The sequence below is a fragment of the Melospiza melodia genome, chromosome 2, assembly GCF_035770615.1.
Source record: "Melospiza melodia melodia isolate bMelMel2 chromosome 2, bMelMel2.pri, whole genome shotgun sequence".
Lineage (NCBI taxonomy): Eukaryota > Metazoa > Chordata > Aves > Passeriformes > Passerellidae > Melospiza > Melospiza melodia.
The window spans coordinates 90,014,520-90,036,578 of NC_086195.1; the positions used below are offsets into that span (position 1 = coordinate 90,014,520).

The 22,059-nt window shown below is 42.2% G+C and overlaps 1 protein-coding gene across 1 annotated transcript; it reads left to right on the forward strand.

The window, feature by feature from the left end:
• The first annotated feature begins 14,019 nt into the window (after nt 1-14,019).
• MED4 (mediator complex subunit 4) lies at nt 14,020-21,238 on the forward strand. Its single transcript, XM_063149304.1, has 7 exons — nt 14,020-14,144; nt 16,302-16,368; nt 16,702-16,872; nt 17,249-17,306; nt 18,309-18,395; nt 19,174-19,305; nt 20,461-21,238. Exons 1-7 carry the CDS (start codon nt 14,020-14,022, stop codon nt 20,631-20,633), a joined length of 813 nt encoding a protein of 270 aa, XP_063005374.1. The 3' UTR covers nt 20,634-21,238.
• Nucleotides 21,239-22,059: the final 821 nt, after the last annotated feature.

The window sequence follows — 22,059 nt, forward strand, 5'->3', positions numbered from 1 at the left end:
CATGTATTTAATAATATGTTTTGGATAGCAGAGCCCAAAAAGATCTGGGCTGCAAATTGGCAGGAAACTGGACCAATCTAACAGCTTGGTGCTGCCAACAGGCTGTGATCCTATTCCCATCTTCCCCCTCACCCTTCTGCTCCCAGCAGAGCCTCCTGCACCTTCCGTGGAATTGCTGGGTGTGGAACTCGGCGGAACATGCCAGGTGACCAAGAAAGCTGAATTGCTGGGTGTGGAACTCGGCCGAACATGCCAGGTGACCAAGAAAGCTGACTCAGCTCCTGAGCTCAGGAGATCACTCACTTTTTTGCTGGCTTTGTTTTCTGATGTGAATAGTGAGGTAAACTGACCCACTCTTAAAACTGAGTGCTGGACGAACGCTGGCATTGGTGCAAGGCAAGTGTTAATGGCATGTGCCTGTGTGGGAGGGAATAAAGGACAAAAAAAGAGGAGCAGCTCCCTTCCAGCAGCAGCAACCTGTTACATTGCATTCAGCATCACAGGAACCCCCACCCCACCTTTGGGCCTTGCTCATTGCCAAGTCCTTTTTTTTTTTTTTTAATTCCAAAACCCTACAGTGGGTGATAACTAATTTATTTTGGGATTCAGTGTGCATTTCAAACAGATTTATTTTACAGGAGGTATGGATGATGGCAACCCACTGGGCAGATAACAGGCCAAACTGTACTTTGGAGGATGATTCCAGCACAGCAGAAGCTGCTCTAAATTTGGGCTACTGCTGCCTGATTCCCCTCCCTCCTTACTCACACATTTCTTCTTTTCCTACATGTTTTGGTCTTATGTTTTCCATAGCACTGGTGCCAGTAGAACCAGAAGACAAACTATGTTCAGGGAGCTGACCTAACTAAAATCTAAACCTGTCCTGAGAGTTTTTCCCTTGGGAATCAGTTTTCTGAATCAGACCACTGTACAAGTCCATCTCATTAAAGGGATGGGGTACAAATATTTAGCTGATGATGTAAACAAAGCAAGAAAGCTACTTTGTATTTTTAACAGTCTGTTAATTTTTTAACATGCGTGGTAGGTGAGTTTTAAAACTTAGGCACTAAGAACAAACAGGGAAGATCTCAAAGGACTAAAGATAAAATATCTTTAATCTCAAAGACCTTAGTCCATGAGAGTGACTTAGGTCTCTCTCCCCTTCCAGGAACTGAGGAAGTTAGGTAGTGATGCATCCTTTGTCTACCAACAAAACCTTTGAATGTGAGAGAGCAGCATCTTTTAAAACCAGCTAGAGGGAAAGACAAGGCAGTGAAGAGCTGAGATTCTTCTTCTCATATTTAGAATTCTCTGTGTGTAACATTGGAACATTTTTTGATCTCTCCTTCATTTCATTTGTTTCTAGTTTTAGGTAACTAGCTCTGCCCTGGGAAATAAATGTGCCCTGCTGAAAAGTGGCCTCCAATGAAAAATAGGCAATGGCTTAAATATCCAGTTTTTGTGGGTTGACACTGGCTGGATGCTGCTCACTTACTGCCCTCTGCAGCTGGATAGAGGGGAGAAAATTTAGCCAAGGGTTCATGAGTTGAGATAAGGACCATGAGATGTCACTCATCAAACACCATCAAGGGCAAAACAGGCTTGACTTAGAGATATAAGGTAAACAGGCTATAGACAGGCTTGACTTAGAGGTATAAGGTAAATTTGTTACTAATAAAATCAGAGCAGGATAATGACAGGTAAAAAACACCTTAGCTGCCCCAATCCCTCCCTCTTTCCCATCAATTGTGCAGGGAGATAGGGAATGGGGGTTTGGTCAGTTCATCACCTGTGGTTTTTCTCTCACCTCTCAGGCAGAGGAGTTGTTCCCTGCTGCATTGTGGGGTCCCTCCCACAGGGGCCATTTCCTCGTGAACTTCTCTGACACGACTCCATCTCACCAGCAGCAGCTCCCTGTGATCTGCTGCAATGTGAGTCCTTCCTGCATGCACCAGTCCCCCTCAACCTGCTGTGGCATGGGTCTCTCTTCCAGGGGGTGCAGTCCCCCAAGGACAGGCTGCTGCAGCGTGGAGCTGGGGTGTCTCTCTCCACCAGGTCTCCCATGGACCACAGCCTCCTCCCAGGCAGCCACCTGCTCCGGTGTGGGCTCCTCCACAGGCTGTAGGTGCATCTCTGCATCCCCCCATGGACCCTCCAGGGGCTACAGGGGTGCAGCTGCCTCACCATGGGCTGCACCAGGGGCTGCAGGGGAATCTCCACTGGCTCCCTGGAGCACGTCCTGCCGCTCCCTCACTGATGCTGGTGCCTGCAGTTTTGTCCTCTCACGTGTTCTTATTCCACTCTTCTCTAGTCACAACCAAAACTGTGCAACAACCTTTGTTTAGATTTCTTCTTAAATATGTTATCACAGAGGTGTTATCCCCATTTCTAATTGGCCCAGATTTAAACACCAGTCCATCTTTGGAGCCAGCAGGGATTGGACCTTCAGGACATGGTTAGAGCTTCTAGCAGCTTCTCACAAAAGCCACCAATGTGGCCCCTCAATACCAAAAACTCTGCCATGCAAAACCAATACAAATGACGTTAAATGAAACGTCAAACATTGAAAATTCTGAAGTAAAGTCAAAACAACAAAATGAAACTGAAGAGAAAGGAAGACGAATTAATCTGAAACTTCAATAAGTGATTGTCAAAGAAACCTCAAGATTTCATTTCCATTCAGAATTTTCATGTTTTCCAATTTCATTTCATGTCATTGTATTTCCTTCCCTGTATTTCCGTTTCACTTCATTCTCTGATTTCATTTCCCTTCATGACATGAAATTCTTCATTCATTCATGAAGGGAAATAACGTCTCATGATTTCAATGAGGATCAATTCAGCAAGTTTGGGACCATTTCATCACAGTTAATGTCATCTCCTTTGCTTTAGAAGTTTTCACTTTCATTCAGAATTTTTTTTTTAGCATTTCATTTCATCAATTTCTTCTCCAGTCTCTTCATTTCAATTAGTTCTCTGATTTCAAGAGTTCAATGTGTATGATTTTGGCAAGGTTCTGTCCTTTTCACTACCCCTCATATCATTCCCAACCCATCCGTTGTATTCACTCAGTTTCTTCTTTTTTACACTTGTTTTTGATTTCATCATATAACCTTTCTAGTTTGTTTGTTTCATTTTCTTCTCTGATTTCAAGATTTTATTTCCTTTCATGAAATGAAATTGTTCATTTCATGAAAGGAAATTAAATGAGAAATCAAGGAAGGAAGTGTAATAGAAGGACAGGGAAGGAAGTATAATGACATGAAATGGAAATGGAAAAACCAAAAAATTCTGAAATGCAGTTAAACTAATGAAAAGGAATGGAAAAAAAGGAAGCAAAACTAATTAAAAAGTATTGAAAGAAAGGAAGTGCATTGAAATGAGTGGAAACTTCATTACATGATTTTCACTGAAACCTTAAGATTTCATTTCCTTTCATGAAAAAAAGGAAAGGAAAGGACATCAAATGAGACATCAAGATATGAAGGTAAAGCATAGATAGGAAAGGAAATATAATGATGTAGTGTTTAGGTCTTGGCTGGGTGGCAGGCACCCACGAAACTGCTCTATCACTCCCCTTCCTACTGAGACAAATGAGAGAAAAAGATGGAAAACATCTCATAGGTTGAGATACGGCAATTTACTCAAGCAAAGGAAAATGAAACGAAAGTTTTTGCTTCAGCACACAGAGTGGTTTTTCTGGAAGGCAAACATTCTGAAGCAATAAACGGACCCACTTCTTCCTCTCTCCCTTAGCTTTTTTACCTGAGTTGCTGCCCTGTGGTATGGAATATCCCTTTGGTTAATTTGGGTCAGCTGGCCTGGTTGTGTCCCCTCCCAGGATCTTTCCCACTCCCAGCCCCTTGACCGGGGAAGGAACGTTAGAGGGAGAGCGCAGCTCAGCAGTGGCCAAAACACTGGTGAGGTATCAACACCTGCCCAGCTACAATGCAAAGCACAGCACTGTGAGGACTGCTGAGGAAAACATGAACGCTATCTCAGTCAGACCCCATAACCCAGTCAAAGAAAAAGGAGGGTTTTCCTCAAACCTGCAGTTCCCTTCCCAAAAGGAGACCTCTTAAGCCAGAGCCAGGAGGCTAAGGTGCATGACCATCCCCACCTCAGCAGAGACTTCTAGGAAAAAAACCCCAAAACAATGAAGAATTGCAAAGCCAGGAAAAGCACAAGCAATAATAGGAAGCCAAACTTTGTATCTTAATTATAGAGGTGCTCCCCTGAGAAATGGAGGTCTTTGGTACCAGTCCTTGCTTTCAGCATAGATTACAATTTTTTAATCTACTGACTCCTTAAAGCAAAACACACAATTCCAGCGGCAGGGCTATAGGCAAGGTATTAATTCTCCTTACTTACTAAATTATTTGATTTTTTAAAGCACAAGGCATTTGTGCAGTTGTTAATAACATGCTGCAAACGCCCAACAGCTCCAAGCAGGAGAGAGAATGAATGCTATGTTATTCTAGGAAAATGGATGTGTATTTTTACTGTAGTCATAACAAAGGAAGCTTCAAGCATTTCTCTACATGCCAGTTGGGTTGTTTTTCTCATCACAGATATTCATCTGTCTACAGACTGTAATGTCTTTCTATGTTCATATGTGATGCATTCTGACAGCTTTTCTACAGTTAAAATTTGGTATTTCAAGAAATCCATTCACAGTCTGGCTTTGAATATAGCACGTGCAGTTACTTCAGCTTCCGCATCACTTTCCATTTTATTTTCAGAAAACTTTAGTTAGCATATTTTTCCTACATGTGTGAAATTTCAAATTGGAAAGGACTTGTTTCAATTCTCCTTCTTTTAATGGAAGCTTGTCATCTCTTCAAAAGATAGAGGAAATGGGGTGTGACTGAGAGTTAGATTCCCTTCCAACATACTGTAACTTCTGGAAAATCAGGTGTCTGGAAGGGAACACGTGAGGTTGTTCCAGCAGGAGATAGGATTGCCAGAGGTCAGTCTGAAACTAGGGACATTACATGGCTTCTCCAGCTAACCTACTGCTGGTGTTCAGATGTTGAAACAAACCACAGCATTTTTTATTCACAGAAACAAGCCTTGAGGTAATCAGGCACATGAAATTAACAGCAAACACTGTTATAAGGACTGCAACAAAGAGACACTAAAATCGTAGTTTAAAAAGGGCAAAACTACAGTCTCTGTGAGAAATTTAAGGTTTAAGATTTCTAAGTTTTAATGGCAGAATTTATCAAACTCTGAAACCTTTTCTAGCTGCATGTGTCGGAACAGAATTTCAATATCATTTCCTTGCATGAACAATCTTAAAAATCTGCATTGAGTCCTTCTCTTGTTCACAAAGTTCTGTAGCATTATTTAATGTATAATAAAGTTCTGTAGGCACAATTTAGTTTGTCATGTCTTTTTTTTTCTCAGCACCTGTGTTCAGGTGAGGAAGAGGAACTTGGTGAGAAGGGAGGATTTTGGATGGAGGATTATGGATTTAGGATTTTATCTCTGCAGAGTCTGGTATGGTCTTTTGTTTTGAGACTGCACTTTAGTACCTGAATTGTCTGTTTTGGTGAGAGAGAGGCAACTTTTTGTCTAGGAAGATGACAGAACCAATAGTACATGTGAATTCACAAGCCAGGAGCTTTGTGTGGGTCTCTCATAGGAAAGGGACAATTTTGGAGGCATCTGATAGCCTGAGAGAAGTAGAAATCTCCTAGAGATAGGATAGCCTTTTCACAGACACAAAAGCAAGCCTGTTTATGAAATACGTTTCCTGAAAAAATACATTTTAAAACTTGTATTATAGATATTTATACAATATATAAAGACAGGTACTGTGAGTTAACAGAGAAAGAAGACCTAACATAACTAAACCAACACAAGACATGTGACTACATGCAGAATGCATGTCTGGAACACTAACATTATGTTCTTTGCTTGGGGGTCTGGAGGAATGTGTCATGGTTGTCTTCTGGCCTGAGTATATTTCCCAGGAATCAAAGGTGTGAAGAAGTGGGTGAGGCAGAAGGACAGACTGGTGCACACCCAAGGCTCACCCTGACATACCAGATATATGTTTGGACATGGGACTGCTGCAGAGGCACTCCTGCGTTCTGGTGTTTAGCCTGTGAGATTGCTTGATTTTGCTGGCATGTAACAGAAAGGTACAGCTCGTCCTGTGAGGAAAAGCACAGCACAGTGCCCTCTCCACAATAACTTGTCACCTACACTGGCCAGGGCGGGAGTTGGAGCTGTTGGGTGACTGCAGAAAGACACCCTACAGTGCCAGGGGAATGGTCGTACCAGAAGCAACCCAAATAGCGCATACAACTGCCTACAATTCTATAAACATCCTGCCTGCATCCACGCTGAATGCACTTCCATTCTTGTGAAAATACTCAAAGAACAGTAGAACTACACTGTGTTTTAAAGGACAAAATGTCACAGCTTGGAAGGCAGAAGCACTTGGCAGAGTTATCAGCATCTAGAAGAAATGTATTTGAGCATTCCTAGCACAAATGTGTTCTCGGGTACTCTGTCCTGCAAGACAGAGGAATCTGCCAGGTTCTGTATACTCAGGCCATAATGTACCAAACAACTTAAATATGTTTTTAATTGCAAGCAACAAGCCCAAAGCCCAAAGTTAAACATAGGGAGAGCCATGCTATTGAACTGAGGGAAAGAACCCCCAGCACTTCACAAGGTCAACCCTTAGCAAAATTGGACCTTGATTTCTTGAAGTACCATAATTGTTCATGTGTCTTTGAGCCTCGAATTTGGAAATGAGGGTGACTGTTATTTCAGGGTGTATGACTCAGGCCCTGAGTAACCAGAACAAAATCAGAGACAAGTGAGAATTAGAAACACAAGGGATACTGTGGGGGAAGAAGCGAGTGACTGAGTAAGAGGGTTCCCTGAGGTGAACTCCTTGCCACACTACCTGCAAATGCTTATAACTCACTCCTGTGGCATTCTTTTCATTGCACCTTTATTACCAGATAACCTAAGTGTCATTTACGAAGCACCTGGGGACAAGAAATACGTGCGATCCCAGCCTGGACACGTTCCCTTCTCCTGTAGTGACTACACAGCTCTTCCTGGGACGGGGCAGGGCGAGGCAGGCAGTATGAAACGAATTTGGTGAGGTTGAGAGAAATGAAAACATGTAAATTATTCTCCTGTCATGACACTTTGTGAGGTCTGTAAAGATGCGACAGATTGTACTGGTTGCTTTTCATATTCTGCATTCCAAAGTGCTTTTAGCATATATGCCTTATGTGCTCAAGTTCATGCCTACAGAGCGGCTTTCAACGAAGCAATGCCAATTGTCATTTGCATAACATATGAAATTTTGACAGGCAGCGTGGAGCTGGGCAAGGTTCTGTGCCTTTACAAGGCCCAAGAAACAAGTTCTAGCACAAGAAGTTTATATTAAACAGGTAAAAAGCCCAGAATAATTTCAAAATACCCTGGATATCAGGGATACATTTATCTAAATCATGAACTCTTGTCAGATTACTTTCACTGACTGCCACCTATCTAGCATAAGGCGGCATGGTAAGACTGCGTCACTTTTGATGATCTCATGTCAGTACTATGTTGCAGTTTGAGTTAAAAGGAGACATGATATAAAAAGTAGACATGATATGAACTGTAGTTAAGGTTTTCCCACTAGAGGGGACTTTGGTGTGAATTTAACATAGAAATCACCTTAGAAATCAGAATAGTTTGGGCTGGTGAGGACCTCAGAGACCATCCAGTTCCACCCCCCTGCTATGGGCAGGGATATGCTCAACTGGATCAGGTGGCTCAGGGGCCCCACCCAACCTGGCCTTTGAGACATTGTCTCTGGTTCTTCAATGACAAGGCTGTTGAGTGGCTTCATCCCTTTTGGAAGCAGATAAGGCAGCTCTCTGAAGAGCTCCACCTGAAAGCATCCACATGAGTCACTCATGAGGAATGTCTTTTCAATGGGCTTTAAGTATCTGTGCTGGTGGATGAAGAAAACTTCAGAAACAACTCTTCACTTGGCTTACCACCTACCCTTAAACAACTCATCTACAGACACAGTAACTCTACCAGCACTTAAATGACAGCAGAATTTCTTTCTGCTAATGTTAATATGATATGTTAATATCCAAATAAATGGCAGAGCCCTGAAGTAGAGATCCATGCAAGGCCTGTTTCACAAAGGACAGACCACTACTGATTGTATTCTTTCCCAGGCTTAATAGCTATGAACTCTCCCCTCAATTCACATGGAACCAGCACTGTTTGTTAGATTTCAGAATGTCCCGTGGGATCTTATTTGGCTGCTGAGCATAAGTAATTCTGTAATTGCTTTTGGAATAGTGCATCATACTGTTTTCTCAGCTGCCAGTAAAAACTTTCTTCAGTTATCCCAAGACTTTTCTTTCATAAGGATTTTTACCTCTGTCCATCTCCAACTGATTGGAGAGAAACCACTTTTTTATTTTTTGCTCATGTAAGTTTCTAAATAAATCTTCCATTTTATCTTTACCCTAGAACTCAGTCCTCACAACTAATTTAAGCCAGGTACCTCTATTTCTGGTGGGTGTTCTGCTCTTTATGAATCTCAGGACAGAAGCTGATGCTGATGTCAGCTGCAGGTATTTGAAAACTGTCTGGAAGTTGCCTTAAGCAGGTGAAAATCTGAGTAGCATCTTGGAGATTAGAAGATGAACTCACCCAGTTAAAAGACAGGTGACCTAGTCTAAATGTGAAGAGATGACAGCTTTATCTTTAGCAGGCAATGGGGCACAATAAAAGGATGAGGGAGATGTGGGAAGAGATTCATTCTAAGTAAATTACAACTCCTATCAGCCTAGCTGGAATTCAGCATGTGGGAGAGCAGGGGCTGCAGCTGTCAGCATTGCCCTTGGATTTTTTGTGAGGGGAAGTAAACAACTCTAAATTTCAGCCTGGCTTCTACAGAAGCTTGTGTGGGTGTCCCAGTAGTTTTTGGTAAACAGTTTACAGCAAGAGCCACCAGGAAAATGAGATTTTTTTTTTCCAAATAAACAAGTTTAACTTAATGAATGCTCAAAATTACTATGTGTTGGGGGGTTACCCCAGGAGTCTCATTATCTCTAATTGGATGTTTTATTTCATGAAGTAGTCAGCATTAACTTTTAGCTTGGTGAGAAAAAAATCTCATATTTAATTGCCTCAAAATTTTCCTTTATTCCTGGGAAGACTTGGCAGGATTGTAAATATCCCTAGTGGCCAAGCTGTCAAACAAGCTTTTCCTTTTCAAAGGACATTCTTTTTCCTTTCTTTCTTTCTTTATTTTCCCTCCCCTCACTATCCAGGGCCAATTTTGGTTCTCTTTCCCACTCAACACCTCCTACTTCATAGGCAGCACTGGTCCCCACAGCCCTCCAGCAGACTGAAAGCAAGGACTGCTTTCTGCCTGGGTGACTTCCTGTCTTGAGGGGCTCTGTGCCCAAATTTACACCAGAAGAAATCAGCGTAACTCAAGTTTAATATAGCTCAAAGCAGAGCTAATTCTGTGATGAAACAGTCTGGAATGGCATACCAAACTCTGGTTTTGGCCATATGTACTAGTGTTTCACACTCCTTCCCCCCCCAAAAAATAAGTTTTGGCTCATAGTATTATCTATTTTTATCTCATCTATGACCTATTCTAAAATTACACCAGTTAAGCAAAGCCACCTTTGTCATTTCCTGTCTTATTGGTCTAAAATTGCTATCCAACATAAGTGAGCAGAAAAACATAGATTTCTTTTTAAATAGAAATAAGAAATGGGTGATTTATCAGACACATTTCAAAATATTAATGGTGTAAAGACATCTTGACAAATGAGGAACGATTATTCTCATCTTCCCAGACCAAAGTACAGCTGTGAAATCCTTCCAAGCAGTGCTCGAGATGTTTGATTTCTATTTTAGTTCATATTTGACAGAAAAGATTTTATTTTTACATTATTTAGGGGAAGTGGGAATGAGTATTTGTTCTGTCCTTTTTCCTTCTTGCTCTCCTTGCTTATCCTCCTGCCCTTTTATTTGTAGTGATTGCAATTTTTTGCTTTATTACACATGGTCCTGAGAGCCATCAGGAGTTATGTATCTTCTGTAGTCAGTATTTTTCCCTATTATTTTAAGGGGTGGTAAACCCAGCTGTTGCCAACTGAACACTTGATGTCTAGTGTCTGGAAAGTATAAATTAGAAGATAGCTGAAAAACACTGTAGCCCAAAAAAACCCCAGATTTTAACTGAAGCACAGACCTGCTTTGGGCTTCTTCGGTGAGATTCTCTACAGCTCAGCTTCCATCTTCTAAAGTGATCCTCTAGTTCATGAAAAAAAAAAAAAAAGGAAGGAATTTCTGAAGTTAAGAAATCACAGTATTGTGTTGGAAGAAAAGGCTTTGCACTAGAGGAATCCTAGGTCTGAATTGCACTGAATTATGAATAAGAGAAGGGAAAAACATCACTTTTCAGCAGTAGCCCATAGTCCCATGAAATTAGTTGTAACTAAAGCCACGCTCTGAAGGCATGGCTCCATATGATAAAGTTAGAGTTCACTCTCTAAAACAGAAGGAAATTAACACCCTCTCCCAAATTAAATATTCTTCATTCTGGTTATTGAGTTGAAGTGGCTCATGGACCATATGGCAAACACCAAGGAGGAGCTAAGGGTGGGTGAAAATCTGCACTTGGGACATGAGAAGTTAGCAACATCTCAGCTTCTTGCCCTTGGTGAATTATCAGCTGCTCCTAGACCTGTCTAGAGGAATCAGTTTGCTCTGCAGATCATCACTTCAAGGCCCATTCTGGAAGAGAAAAGACTCAACCAAACAAGATAAAATAAGCTATTTTTGCTTGTGCAAACAGGTTGCTAACAATACATTCAGTATGCCATTGAATAGACAATCTGAAATGAAAGAGCTCTGAAATGTCTAATATACTCACTGTGCAAAGATCCATGTATGGCCACACAAACTAAAATTTTCTCAGACTATTGGAAAAATTTGGGAACAATACTGAGTTATTCAGGCAGGGCGTGATCTTTAAAGAAGCAGGTCTGGCACAAAACCAACACAACTATGAAAGAAGTTTACCCAGGGGAAAGTAGGAGAAAAGCACTGAAGAACTGAGGTAACAGAGGAACCAACACTGGGGGAACAGAGGCTCTGTTGTTTTTAAAGGCAAATATTTCAGAAGTCTATTCAGCAAATTATTCACTTAGTCTTAAAGTAATCAGCCCAAGGGACAAGTTTGGGGCACAAGCCCATTTCACCCAGCCTTTCCCTTTGTCCTGAAGGAGATGACCCCTCTGGCATGTTCTGAATGACTTTCTGTGCCTTGACACAGGCAGGCATTCCCTGATACCACTGGTCTCACCCTGTGCTCCCACACAGAGGCACGAGCACAACAAAGTCCCTGCCTATTCCACTGCACTCCCCAGCCACGGCTGCATGGCCAGGGCAAGGAGAAGGAAAGCACTGGGCAGCAGAAAGCAGACAGCTGTCCATGTTGCCTGGAAGAGGGCCTGGTTGGATGGGAGTAGTGCTGCTGTGAAGAGAAAGGGAGGGAACAAGCTCCCAGGCACAAGGAGAATGAAAGATCAGGCTACAGAAATCACCTATAACAGATATTCACACCTGTCAACTTTGGGAGTCCTGTTAATGCTGCAAGCTTTTAGCTCAAGTGAAAGCAGCATTATTGCCCTGAAATATAGCACAAGTGCTTCAAGTCTAAATAATTCAGATGTCAAAATGAGTATGAGGAAGAAAATGATTTAGTGGAAGGACTGCTTTGTTTTTGATGTCGCTATTTCTATTTATGCACCCATACAGACACTAACAAATCAGTGAACTGGATGCACAAGCAGACACCATCACTGATTACATCTTTCCCTGAACAAAAGCAAGGAAATAGAGGAGGGGAAAAAAAAGCAAGCAAAACTTATTTAAAAGGCAGAACTATTTGATGAGATTTTATCTGCTATGCAGTTTAAACAGAATTCCCAAACGATTTACAGTCAGAATGTTGAGGGTTGTTGGGCATTGCGAAGGAATTTTAAATAACTCCTGTTGGCAAAGTTTTTTTCTCAGAGTTGCCAAATCTCATTGCTTTATCACAAATCTCACAATGTTGAATTGCTTATTTAAATCAGAATCCAAAGAATTACTGACTAATGAGTTTCTTGCCTTTTTTTTCTTCTTTAAATAAATGTAAATTTCTCAGGAACACACTTATTGCAGAAGGTAACAGATAATCAGAGTAAATACCAGAGCAGTCAGAGATGTTATTGTTCATGTAGGGTAGTATTGTTCATGTAGGCCTTTCAGGCCTTTCTCTAATCAAGGGAGAAGAAAATTGCTGTTTACAGGAAGCTGCCTGCTGACAGCAGAAGGACACAGGGTCTGCTGGGGCTCCCTGTTGTTCTGTGGCAGTGCTTGCCCTGGTTAATAAACCCTGGCCCCAGATTAGCTCTCACTCTGTGCTCCTTCACCTTCCCTCCACCCTGCCCTCTCAGGGTCTTTCCACATAACTGAAAATTTCATTAATATAAAAAAAATTCCACTGGCTTCACTGCGACTCCACCCAGATCCAGCAGCCCGTTTGACCAGCCCATATAGAGCAGCTATAATTAGAAAACCTCACACCACAGCAGTACTTTTTAATTAATTCAACTTCTTTTACAGTTTGGGGCAGGATTTGTGCCTATTACCTGCCCCGACCATTGTGTGCAGAGGTTCGTGATGGACACCGAGCTGCCTTCATGGGCACGCAGGTGTGCACAGGCAGTGTTGTCTCTGGTCATGTACGGGACAGGCAGCCCAGGTAAAATCCTGGCCTTGGTCTGATTTAAAGCTCAGGTTTTTGTTGTGCTTTCCCTAGCAGGCACTTAACCTTCTTTGATTGTCAGTAAAACATCAGATGTATAAATGTTTTAAGGAGACATGCCAGGACGGAGCCTGGTGCTTCTCACTGGTGTCAAGCAATAGGACAAGAGGCAATGGGCAGGAACTGATGCACAGGAAGCTCCACCTGAACATGAGGAAGAAATTCTTTACTGTGTGGGTGACCATGGGCTAGAACAGATTGCCTAGAGAGGTTGTGGAGTCTCCCTCACTGGAGATATCAAGAACCCTCTGGATGCAATCCTGTGCAGTGTGCTCTAGGACAACCCTGCTTGAGCAGGGAGGTTGGGCCAGAAGACCCTCTGTGGTTCCAACCTGACCCTTTCAGTGATTCTGTGATTTCATCCTCCATCTGATCAAAGGCATCTGAGAGATTTTTGGACAGCAAGACTCTCAAAAATGGAGCCAAACCCCTGAAGATGTAATTCAATTGCACACACTTCACCTGTTTTCTGTGTCTTTAGCATACATCAGTGTCATCTGGAGGCTCTTTGTGGGGACCTGGGGACTCCACAAATGCATTCCAGTTGGAATGGTTGCAGCCAGGTGGGGCCTGACCTCTCCTCCCCAGTGACTACCAACAGAACAAGGAGAGATCACAGTCTTCAGCTGCACCAGGCAAGGTTTAAGTTGCACATTAGGAAGATTTTCCTCACAGAAAGGGTAGTTAAACATTGGAATGGACTGCCCACGGAGGTGGTGGTGTACCACCCATGGAGGTGCTTAAGGAGAGACTGGACGTGGCCCTTAGCGTGGCGGTCTGATTGACATGATGCTGTCCAGACTCCACGATCCCAGAGCTCTTTTCCATCCTAAATGACCCTGTGATTGAAAGAGCAACAAGCGCAGATCCTTGCGCAGCAACCCCGCCTCAAGACAGGCCTCTGAAAGACTCGCATGTGGCCTCGACGAGGCAGAACCGCCCTCCGCTCCCTTCCCCTCACGCCCCGGTCCCCGGGACGAGCCCCGCCGGCCCCCGCGGGGAGGGATCCGCCCCCCGGCCCCCGCCCCGCGCATGCGCGCACCGCCTCGCGGCTGCAGCCCGTCCGTCCGCCGCTGGGGGCGCTGCGGCGCGCCCGCCCGCGCCGGCCGGGGGCGGTTCCCGCTCGGGTCCGCGCCCGGATGGCGATGGCGGCGGCGGCGGCAGGAGCCGGGGCCGGGGCGGCGGCGGGCGGGGGAGGCGGGGAGCGGAGCAGCACCCGGGACCGGCTCCTGGCGGCACTGGAGGATCTCGAGCTCTTGGCCAGGTACCGCGCTCGGGCCCCCGTCGGCCCCGGGTGGCGGCGGGGCACCGGGGGCGGGGTGAGGGCTCCCGGCGCGGTGCGTGCGCGGCGGGCGGAGCGGCAGCCCCCGAGGGTGGGATGGGAGGGGCCCGGCGCGACTGGAGCCGGCGCTGGCCCGAGCCGCTCAGGTTCGCCTTCTCCTGCTCTCTGGCCGTCCCCAGGCCGCGTCTGCAGGTGAGGGCTGGAGCTGCAGCGGGGCTCGGCCCGGCCCTGCGCAGCGCTGCCCGGCGCTCGTCCCTGTGGGAAAGCATCGGTGGTTTGCAGAGAGAAGGAGCAGCTCCCTTTTCCTCCCACTTGCCTTTGTCACTTGGTTGACACCTGCGTTTTCTGTGAAGTGCGCACTCACACGCCGATTTTAGGCATTCTATTACTCACTAAAAAATATGCTTAAGTCAGAAATGCGTAGATGGTGTTGCATGACAGCAGCTCTCCTGGTCACTGCCTGTATTAGTGCTACGTTCACTCCAAGTAGGCTGCAGAGCTCCTCTTCAGAGTGATAGAAATGCTCAGATACGTAATCCAGAGTCTTGAGTCCTGGCTGGTAATCCCCATCCCCCTTGTCAACCATGTCGTGGAGGCACAGCTGGCAGTGAAGTTCAGATAGTTCCTAATTATTTTCCACACCTCAGGGAGAGCAGGAGCTTAGGAAAGCATTTTCAGAGGAAATAAGCTGTGCTATCCATGTGTATGGCTCGCTTGCTCAGTGATGACCAAGAGGAGGATAAGCTATTGGTGAGTTGCTCTGCTTGTGTCTGGTTAAGCTTTCTCCTCAGTCACAGATTTTATTGTGACATAAGAGTTGCTGGAGAGCATGTGTTTATGGAAAAATGAAAACAAACCTGTTCCTTATCTAAATTACTTACTTTTTTTGGAACGCTGGAACTAGCGTTCTACCACAATGAAGCCACAGCAACGCTCAGCAGCATTTAGAGAATCTTCCTATTGATCAGCAAAGTGTTGCAGCACCCTGGGGGTAGGCCTTTCTCTGTCACAGTACTCATTTGGTGGTAGGGGCAGAAATTAAGCCACATGTCTAATCTGTCACCTTTCTGTAGTTTTGAATCTACATCTGTGCATTATGTGGCTGACACGGGGCAGAATTACAGCACCCTGTGACATCACCCTCGATGGTGGTACCTGACCTACTTAAAATGGATTTGCTGCTGCTCAGTGTTGGTCAGATGGAATAAAGCTTTAGTAACAGTGACAAGTTTCTCTGTTCTCTAATTGTTTCAAATCACAGTAGTGTTCAGGAGTGAGCAAGAGACATAGACCAAGATCAGAGCTTTACTGGGGTTTTTTTGGAGACATTTCTGGCTCCACTGCTGTATTACACACCCCACTGAGCTGGACCAAGCAAATAACCAGTGCTTGCAAGGGCAGTGTCTCTGTGCTTAGGGTTGAACTGCCATTCAGAGTCTCAGAAGCCAAATAACTTTGCTCAGTTTACAGAAAATGCCTTTTTGCATTGTGATTCCCAGAGGTTCTTCAGAACAGTGGCAGAGTATCTGGATATCTGGGAGAGTGATCAAGAGGTCTGTTTGAGAAGCACTTCTAGCACCAGAATATTACCAGGGTTCTTTTTTATTTTTTGTGTGCTTGATGCACAGCTAATATATTCTTGTGGAAATACTTGTAAAAGTAGTTCCATAACAGACTCTGTTGGTATTTTAAAGTGTAGACTTAGTTGCTTTAAATAACAAGTATTTTGGGGAAAAATGGAGAAAAGTAGAGAAGTAAAACAGTGAAGACCCTCTTGCAACAAATAAAGGTAGTAGAAGAAGGGTCTGAGGGCACTCAGACCTCCTTATGCCGTTTCTTCTCTCATCTTCTGTTTATGTCTTCTATGGTTTAACAGGAACTTAGCACATTTCTTGAGTTCAAATACGTGGGGGCTTCACGATAAATAACAAATATAGCTCAAATAACAAATAAAAGCTCAAATAACAAAGAAAAAATATGTTTTCTTGGTTGAAAAATCCCTGTCCACACTGTACTATAAAATATAAAATACTCAGGTCCATGAATGCTTTTCTAATGATACCAGTCCTCTGGGTAATTTTGGGATGACTTGATGTGAGAATGCCTTAGAAAATTGTTCAAACTGAGTTCTCCTTTCAGGGAGCTAATTGAAATTTTGGCAATTTCAAGAAACCAAAAACTTCCACAACCAGGAGAGGAGAGCCAGGTAAGCTGACTTTCTGAATTGTGTTTCTTTGGGTAAGCATAATGCTTTACTTCTAACTTTTTTCCATTCTTTTTCCCTTTGTCCATTCCTATATTTGAGTTAATGGTCACAATGGGGCTTTGGCCCTGCTGCAAAGGCATTTTTGGTTCTCCTGTTTTTTATTCATTTTTTATGTGCTTCATAGGCTTTCTGCAAACAGGAGGAAATTCTGTTTCATTTTTCATTCAAACAAAAATACTCCTGTGGATGCCATTTGCTCTTCTTTGTAGCATGACTGAGGGTGTGTTGTTAGTCTAGCCAAATTAAAAGTTGTACAAAACTGTTGTTCAATAGATCCTGGAACTGCTGATTCAGAGAGATGGAGAGTTTCAAGAGCTGATGAAGTTGGCAGTGGATCAGGGAAAAATCCATCATGAAATGCAGCTCTTAGAAAAGGTAGTAGAAAAGCGGGATAATGATATTCAGCAGCTGCAGAAACAGCTTAAAGAAGCAGAGCACATACTGGTAAGTTCATAACGATGTGTTTGCTTTTGAGCATCTTCTTGTAGAAAAGGTGGTTCTGGGCAAAGTGGTGTTGTGTTAGTTTGAGAAGATTTAAATATTTAAGACTTCATAAGAGCTTATTGGTTTGGGTTTTTTCTCAGTAGTCAAACACTGTTTAGTTATCATGGTATTAAGGTTTTTTTTTTTTTAATAATGCTAATTTGCGTCTAAGTCTACTTTATTTCAGTGTGTTTGGAAAATGTTCACAGAAGTTTCTCTTCTAAAGTGCAATTAAATGGAAGGGTTTATTCACAAAGCTGACTTTATGTAGATGTTTGTAAATGAAAGATGCATTGAAGGTTTGGTTTCCTTTGTGGTTTTTATTTTTTACAACTAGGCAACAGCTGTTTATCAAGCAAAGGAAAAACTGAAATCAATTGAAAAAGCACGAAAAGGTGAGTATCCATAATTGTACATACTAAGTAAATGCAATTCTAAAGAAAGTTGTTAGTGAGCTCAAATTGGGCCTTTTAAATTTTTTTAAATTCTTCCATCACCGATTTCAGATGCTTTGTGTGTAAACAAATTTCCATTTCATTATGAAACTGTAAACATTTTCTCAGAATAAAGACAGCATTGAATTTTTTTTTTTTTTTTGTGGCAAACATATTTTAATATGAAAGTGTCTCAGCAGTCTTCTTGGAGTGAAAATAGTATGTCTGATTATTTAAGTACCTTACCAGATTTCCTCAGGAGGTTTGCTAAGGAAAGGAAGAGAATGTTTGTGTGTATATGCACACACAGACTACCTGGTGATAGGTGATACTAGACTATAATTGTAGCAATTCCTGCCATTCTGTGGCACTTCCCAAACTAACTTTTTTTTGGAGGAGGGAAGGCATCTTCTTCAGGTTGTTTTGCTTGGGTTTTTTCTGGTTGTTTTTTTTTTTTCTTTTTTTTTTTTTTTTTTTTTTTATGGTGTCTTCTGTCATTTTGTTATGCCTCTTTCATCTAGAAAATCAAGGAATTGAATAAAGTTTCTATTAATCTAATACAAGCACATATTTGGAAGGACTCTTCTGGCTACAGTCTATAGTTACTAAACAAACAAATTAAACTTCTTTGCTACAGAAAATTCTATAGTAAGCAGGAGGTGAAGTTTTAGACTTTTTTTGTGCTTGTCAAGTAGTCTTGTTTAAGAGATTGTGGTTTTCATGAGGTTGAAGAACTATTGATATTGAAGGTCTTTTGTACTTGTGTGTGTAAAATCAGTTCACTGCAAAGCTCATCTTTGCATAGATTGAGAATCTTCTAAACAGTCATTGCTTTTGAACCAGGCCCTTAATGTTTGGCAAAATCACATTTCCAGTCTTTTAGATATTGGTGGTCAATATTCTGAAATAATTAAATGACACAATCTCTTGAGAATGCAGCAACATTTTTTTCCACTCTTCCAGGTGCCATTTCCTCTGAGGAAATAATTAAATATGCCCATAGGATCAGTGCTAGCAATGCTGTTTGTGCCCCTCTGACGTGGGTACCAGGTAACTGTTGTGTTTATGACAGTAGATTTTTTTTAATAATAAGTCATGGTTAATATCTGCTCTTAAAAATGTTTTTATACAGCGATAAACACCAGGGTTTATTAGACTAGAATTGTTTTCAGCTGTTATATCTAATATTTAATTCTAAATATTTAGTTTTATCTAAAATGAATATCCAAAATCCTGTGGACTTCACATACATCTCCAAAAGGTCTGGCCTCTGTTCTTCCTTGTTTACCTTTTTCCCCTGAATGTTTACCCTGATAATAAGTCAAAGCCAAGTATGCAAAGGGCTTTTCTGTGTGTTTGGTTGTGTTCCCTCTTGCCCCGTACAATATTCTTTCAGAGAGTGTTAGTAAACAGTGGAGCCAGAAGCAAAACTTTTACTATGACATATTTCAATTTTGGGTACAACCTTATTTGTCCAAAATGAAAATGTGTTTGATCCAATTCCTGTCCTTGCTGTTTAGCTGTGAAGTAGCAGGGTGAGCAAAGATATCTTTTAAACATGATGGGGTTTTTTTTGTTTTGTTTTGAGTTGCTTTGTGTTGTTAGGGGTTTTTTTAATATGCTTTTTCTGCCAAGTTTGAGTGAACAAACAAAGTCTGAGTGAAAGACAGATTTGAATTTTAATAAACAGGTGTGATGGTCATTACTCATCCAAGCAACCAGAGTATGGGGATTTTTGGTCATTCCGCTAGGTTCTGAAGCTAAGGCTAATGTCTGCAAGACAATTGTTAAATATTTCAAGGCAATCTTTTTCCTTTTTTTCTTAAAGGGGACCCACGTAGGCCATATCCTACAGATCTGGAAATGAGAAGTGGTCTCTTGGGTCAGATGAACAACCCACCCACCAATGGAGTCAATGGACACTTACCAGGGGATGCACTTGCAGCAGGCAGGCTGCCAGGTAAGTGAAACTCACTTTTGTTTTTTCTTTATTGCTTGTAGATTCATAGCAGTTATACATTTCCCTTAGCAAAGGTAAATCATTGGTAAAGCAATGAAAATTGTGGTTAATGTTCCTTAGCAGTGAATACCTAGTAAAGAAAGGTAACTAGAAGTTGCATATTTTTTGTGTATGTTTTAGTAGAGCCCATTCTGGCTGGCTCCTTTGCCTCAGAGGATGCAGACTTGATCCATTTACTTTTGAGTGCTGTCTCTATAAGAACTGAAAGGGATTTCCAGGAATTTTAGGAATTTTCCTTGAGAAGCTGGAAAATGTGGGATTTAAACTCCTCCAGTAGAATTCTTAATTGAGTCTTGGGCTCCTCTGTCAGGTTAAACACTCACACAGACTGTCAAGATAAGAGGGAAACATTGATTTACAAGAAAGTTGAAGCTGCCTGGGCATTTTGTGTAGGGATGCTGAATCTGTTGGTGTGTGGAGGCATGTCCTGAGAATGCTAATTATGGGATCTAGTCCTTTTGGAGATTCCTGCAGAGATGTCCAGTTACTGAGTCCTTGGTGAATGTGCAGACCAGTTTCTGGACTGCTCAGTAGCCTCCAAACTTTGAGGCTGCTTAGCACACCCATTCAGCCTGGTTTAATAGCAGACTGCTTCTGGCATTGAAGCATGGCCACACAATGCAAAACACTAGCTTCCATTCTGAGCTGCTTTTCAGGCTTATTTGGATAAAGCCTTTTTCTCTGAATTTTTATGTTCTGCCTGATTTTTTTTAAATCTAATATTTTAATCTATTTTTGCATACTGACAGACTGTGATAATTTTCATTACTCCCAGTAATTGTGAATGCTGGGAAATTGTAATTGTGAATCAGTTCAAACTGTGCTTTGAAGATGAAAAGCTCTGTATTGAGTATGAGTTACCAAGAGGCACTCACATAAATGGGCCTCTCTGGCAGAGCAGACTTTTACAATTATAGAATTGCTCCATCATGAGATGTTTTCCAGCTCTTTCTGGAGGGTTTAATCTGTCCAAAATTTAGAAAGGATTTCAAGATTTGTTTTGATTTTGTATTGAAGTTCTGGTTGAGCTGTCATGTTGAATTTGTCAATATACAAAACTTGAAAGTTTTCTTGATAATGCCTCTGTTTTTCCAGATGTGCTTGCTCCTCAGTATCCTTGGCAGTCAAGTGATATGTCAATGAACATGCTACCTCCTAATCATAGTAATGACTTCATGCTGGAGCCTCCAGGACACAATAAAGAGAATGAAGATGATGTAGAAGTTATGTCAACAGACTCCTCAAGCAGCAGCAGTGACTCAGACTAGATACAAGGGGGACAGTATCCCTAGTAGACCTTTCCTGTGGTGAAGGTAGGTTAGATGCTGTTTGTCACAAACTGCAATATCCTTTTGTTACACCAACAGCCCTGTGTAGGGAGAAGAAAACAGCTGGCTCAGAAATAGGGTGACTAATTTAAAACCATGGACTAGAGACTTGTTTTTTTCCTGTTAGATGTTCTGGGAGCTGGGAGAAATGTCTGGGAGCTGTCTGCTGGGAGAGAGATGTCAGATTTTCAGTGATTTTCAGTGTAAATGTATGTTTGCAAGAGATGTGTAAATATATATTTATATATATGTATTTACTATACATTAGATGACATAAGTTCCTGGGAAAAAAATGTGTAAGGGGAATCCCCTTGTATGTTTGTTAGTAACTTTACTTTTTTGACGATAGCCTTTTCTATGCCACAGAAATGAAACATGAAGTTTGTAATGTATCTTTTTTTTGTTACTGCCTAAATCTGTGTTCTTGATCATCTGTGTATCAAGGACAAAAATATGGCAATAAGGTGTAATAAAAGAGTTTGTAATTATTGTAATATATAATGAATGATTTGTCATAAATAAACTCAGCTTTGATCTAACTTCAATTTTCCAAACTTGAATCTCAGATGAGTTGTCATGTAACTTCAATACTCAGCACATTTTATCCCAGTTGTGGCTGAATTCTGACTGAGTTTCAGAAGGTTGTGCTCCCTTTTCCCCTATGCAAAATGCCCAGTCAGCGTTAGAAGCAGCTGAGGAGGAGTCAGAGGTGGAAAGCCTGTCCTTCCTTTTCAGGTGAGCCCTTCCAGGCGCACACAAAGCTGGGCAGACCCTGAAGCAGCGCGTGCCCACCCACAAGGCTGCCCCTAATACTTGGTTAAGTGTCCTGGGACCCTGGAGGTGACACACTGTGGGGCATGCTGCAGGTTTAGCTCCTTTCAGATCAAAGTGCTCAAGGATTTTTTTGTCCTTGTCATCTATATTTTTTTTCAGTTCTTTGAACCTGCTAATTTGTTTACTTTCACAACTGCATTTCCTGCATCAGCTGCAATGTTATTTTGTCTTTCCAAAGGCACTTCCCTTGGCTTTCCTTTCCTTGTTCTGTTTTGCTTAAGGAGTCATTTTATGGCAGCTGCTTTTCTCTTATGTAACCCTCTGATAGAATTTCAAAACTCATGTGAACTGTTGCTCCTGGCAGTTAAAGGTTTCTGTCCTGCAGCACAGCTTCCTGCAGCAGAGATCACAATTCTCTTCTCTTTTCCATTTTGTAGATTCCTCACAGGAAGTATCTGATGAATCAGGTAATTCCTCCTTTGCTCAAGTAATCTTTCAAACATTGCTGCCTGTAATGCTGCCACCTGTGACCAACCTGTACAAATCCCTTCAGGCTGTAGAAAGAAGGACTTCAGTCACGTTCAATCACATA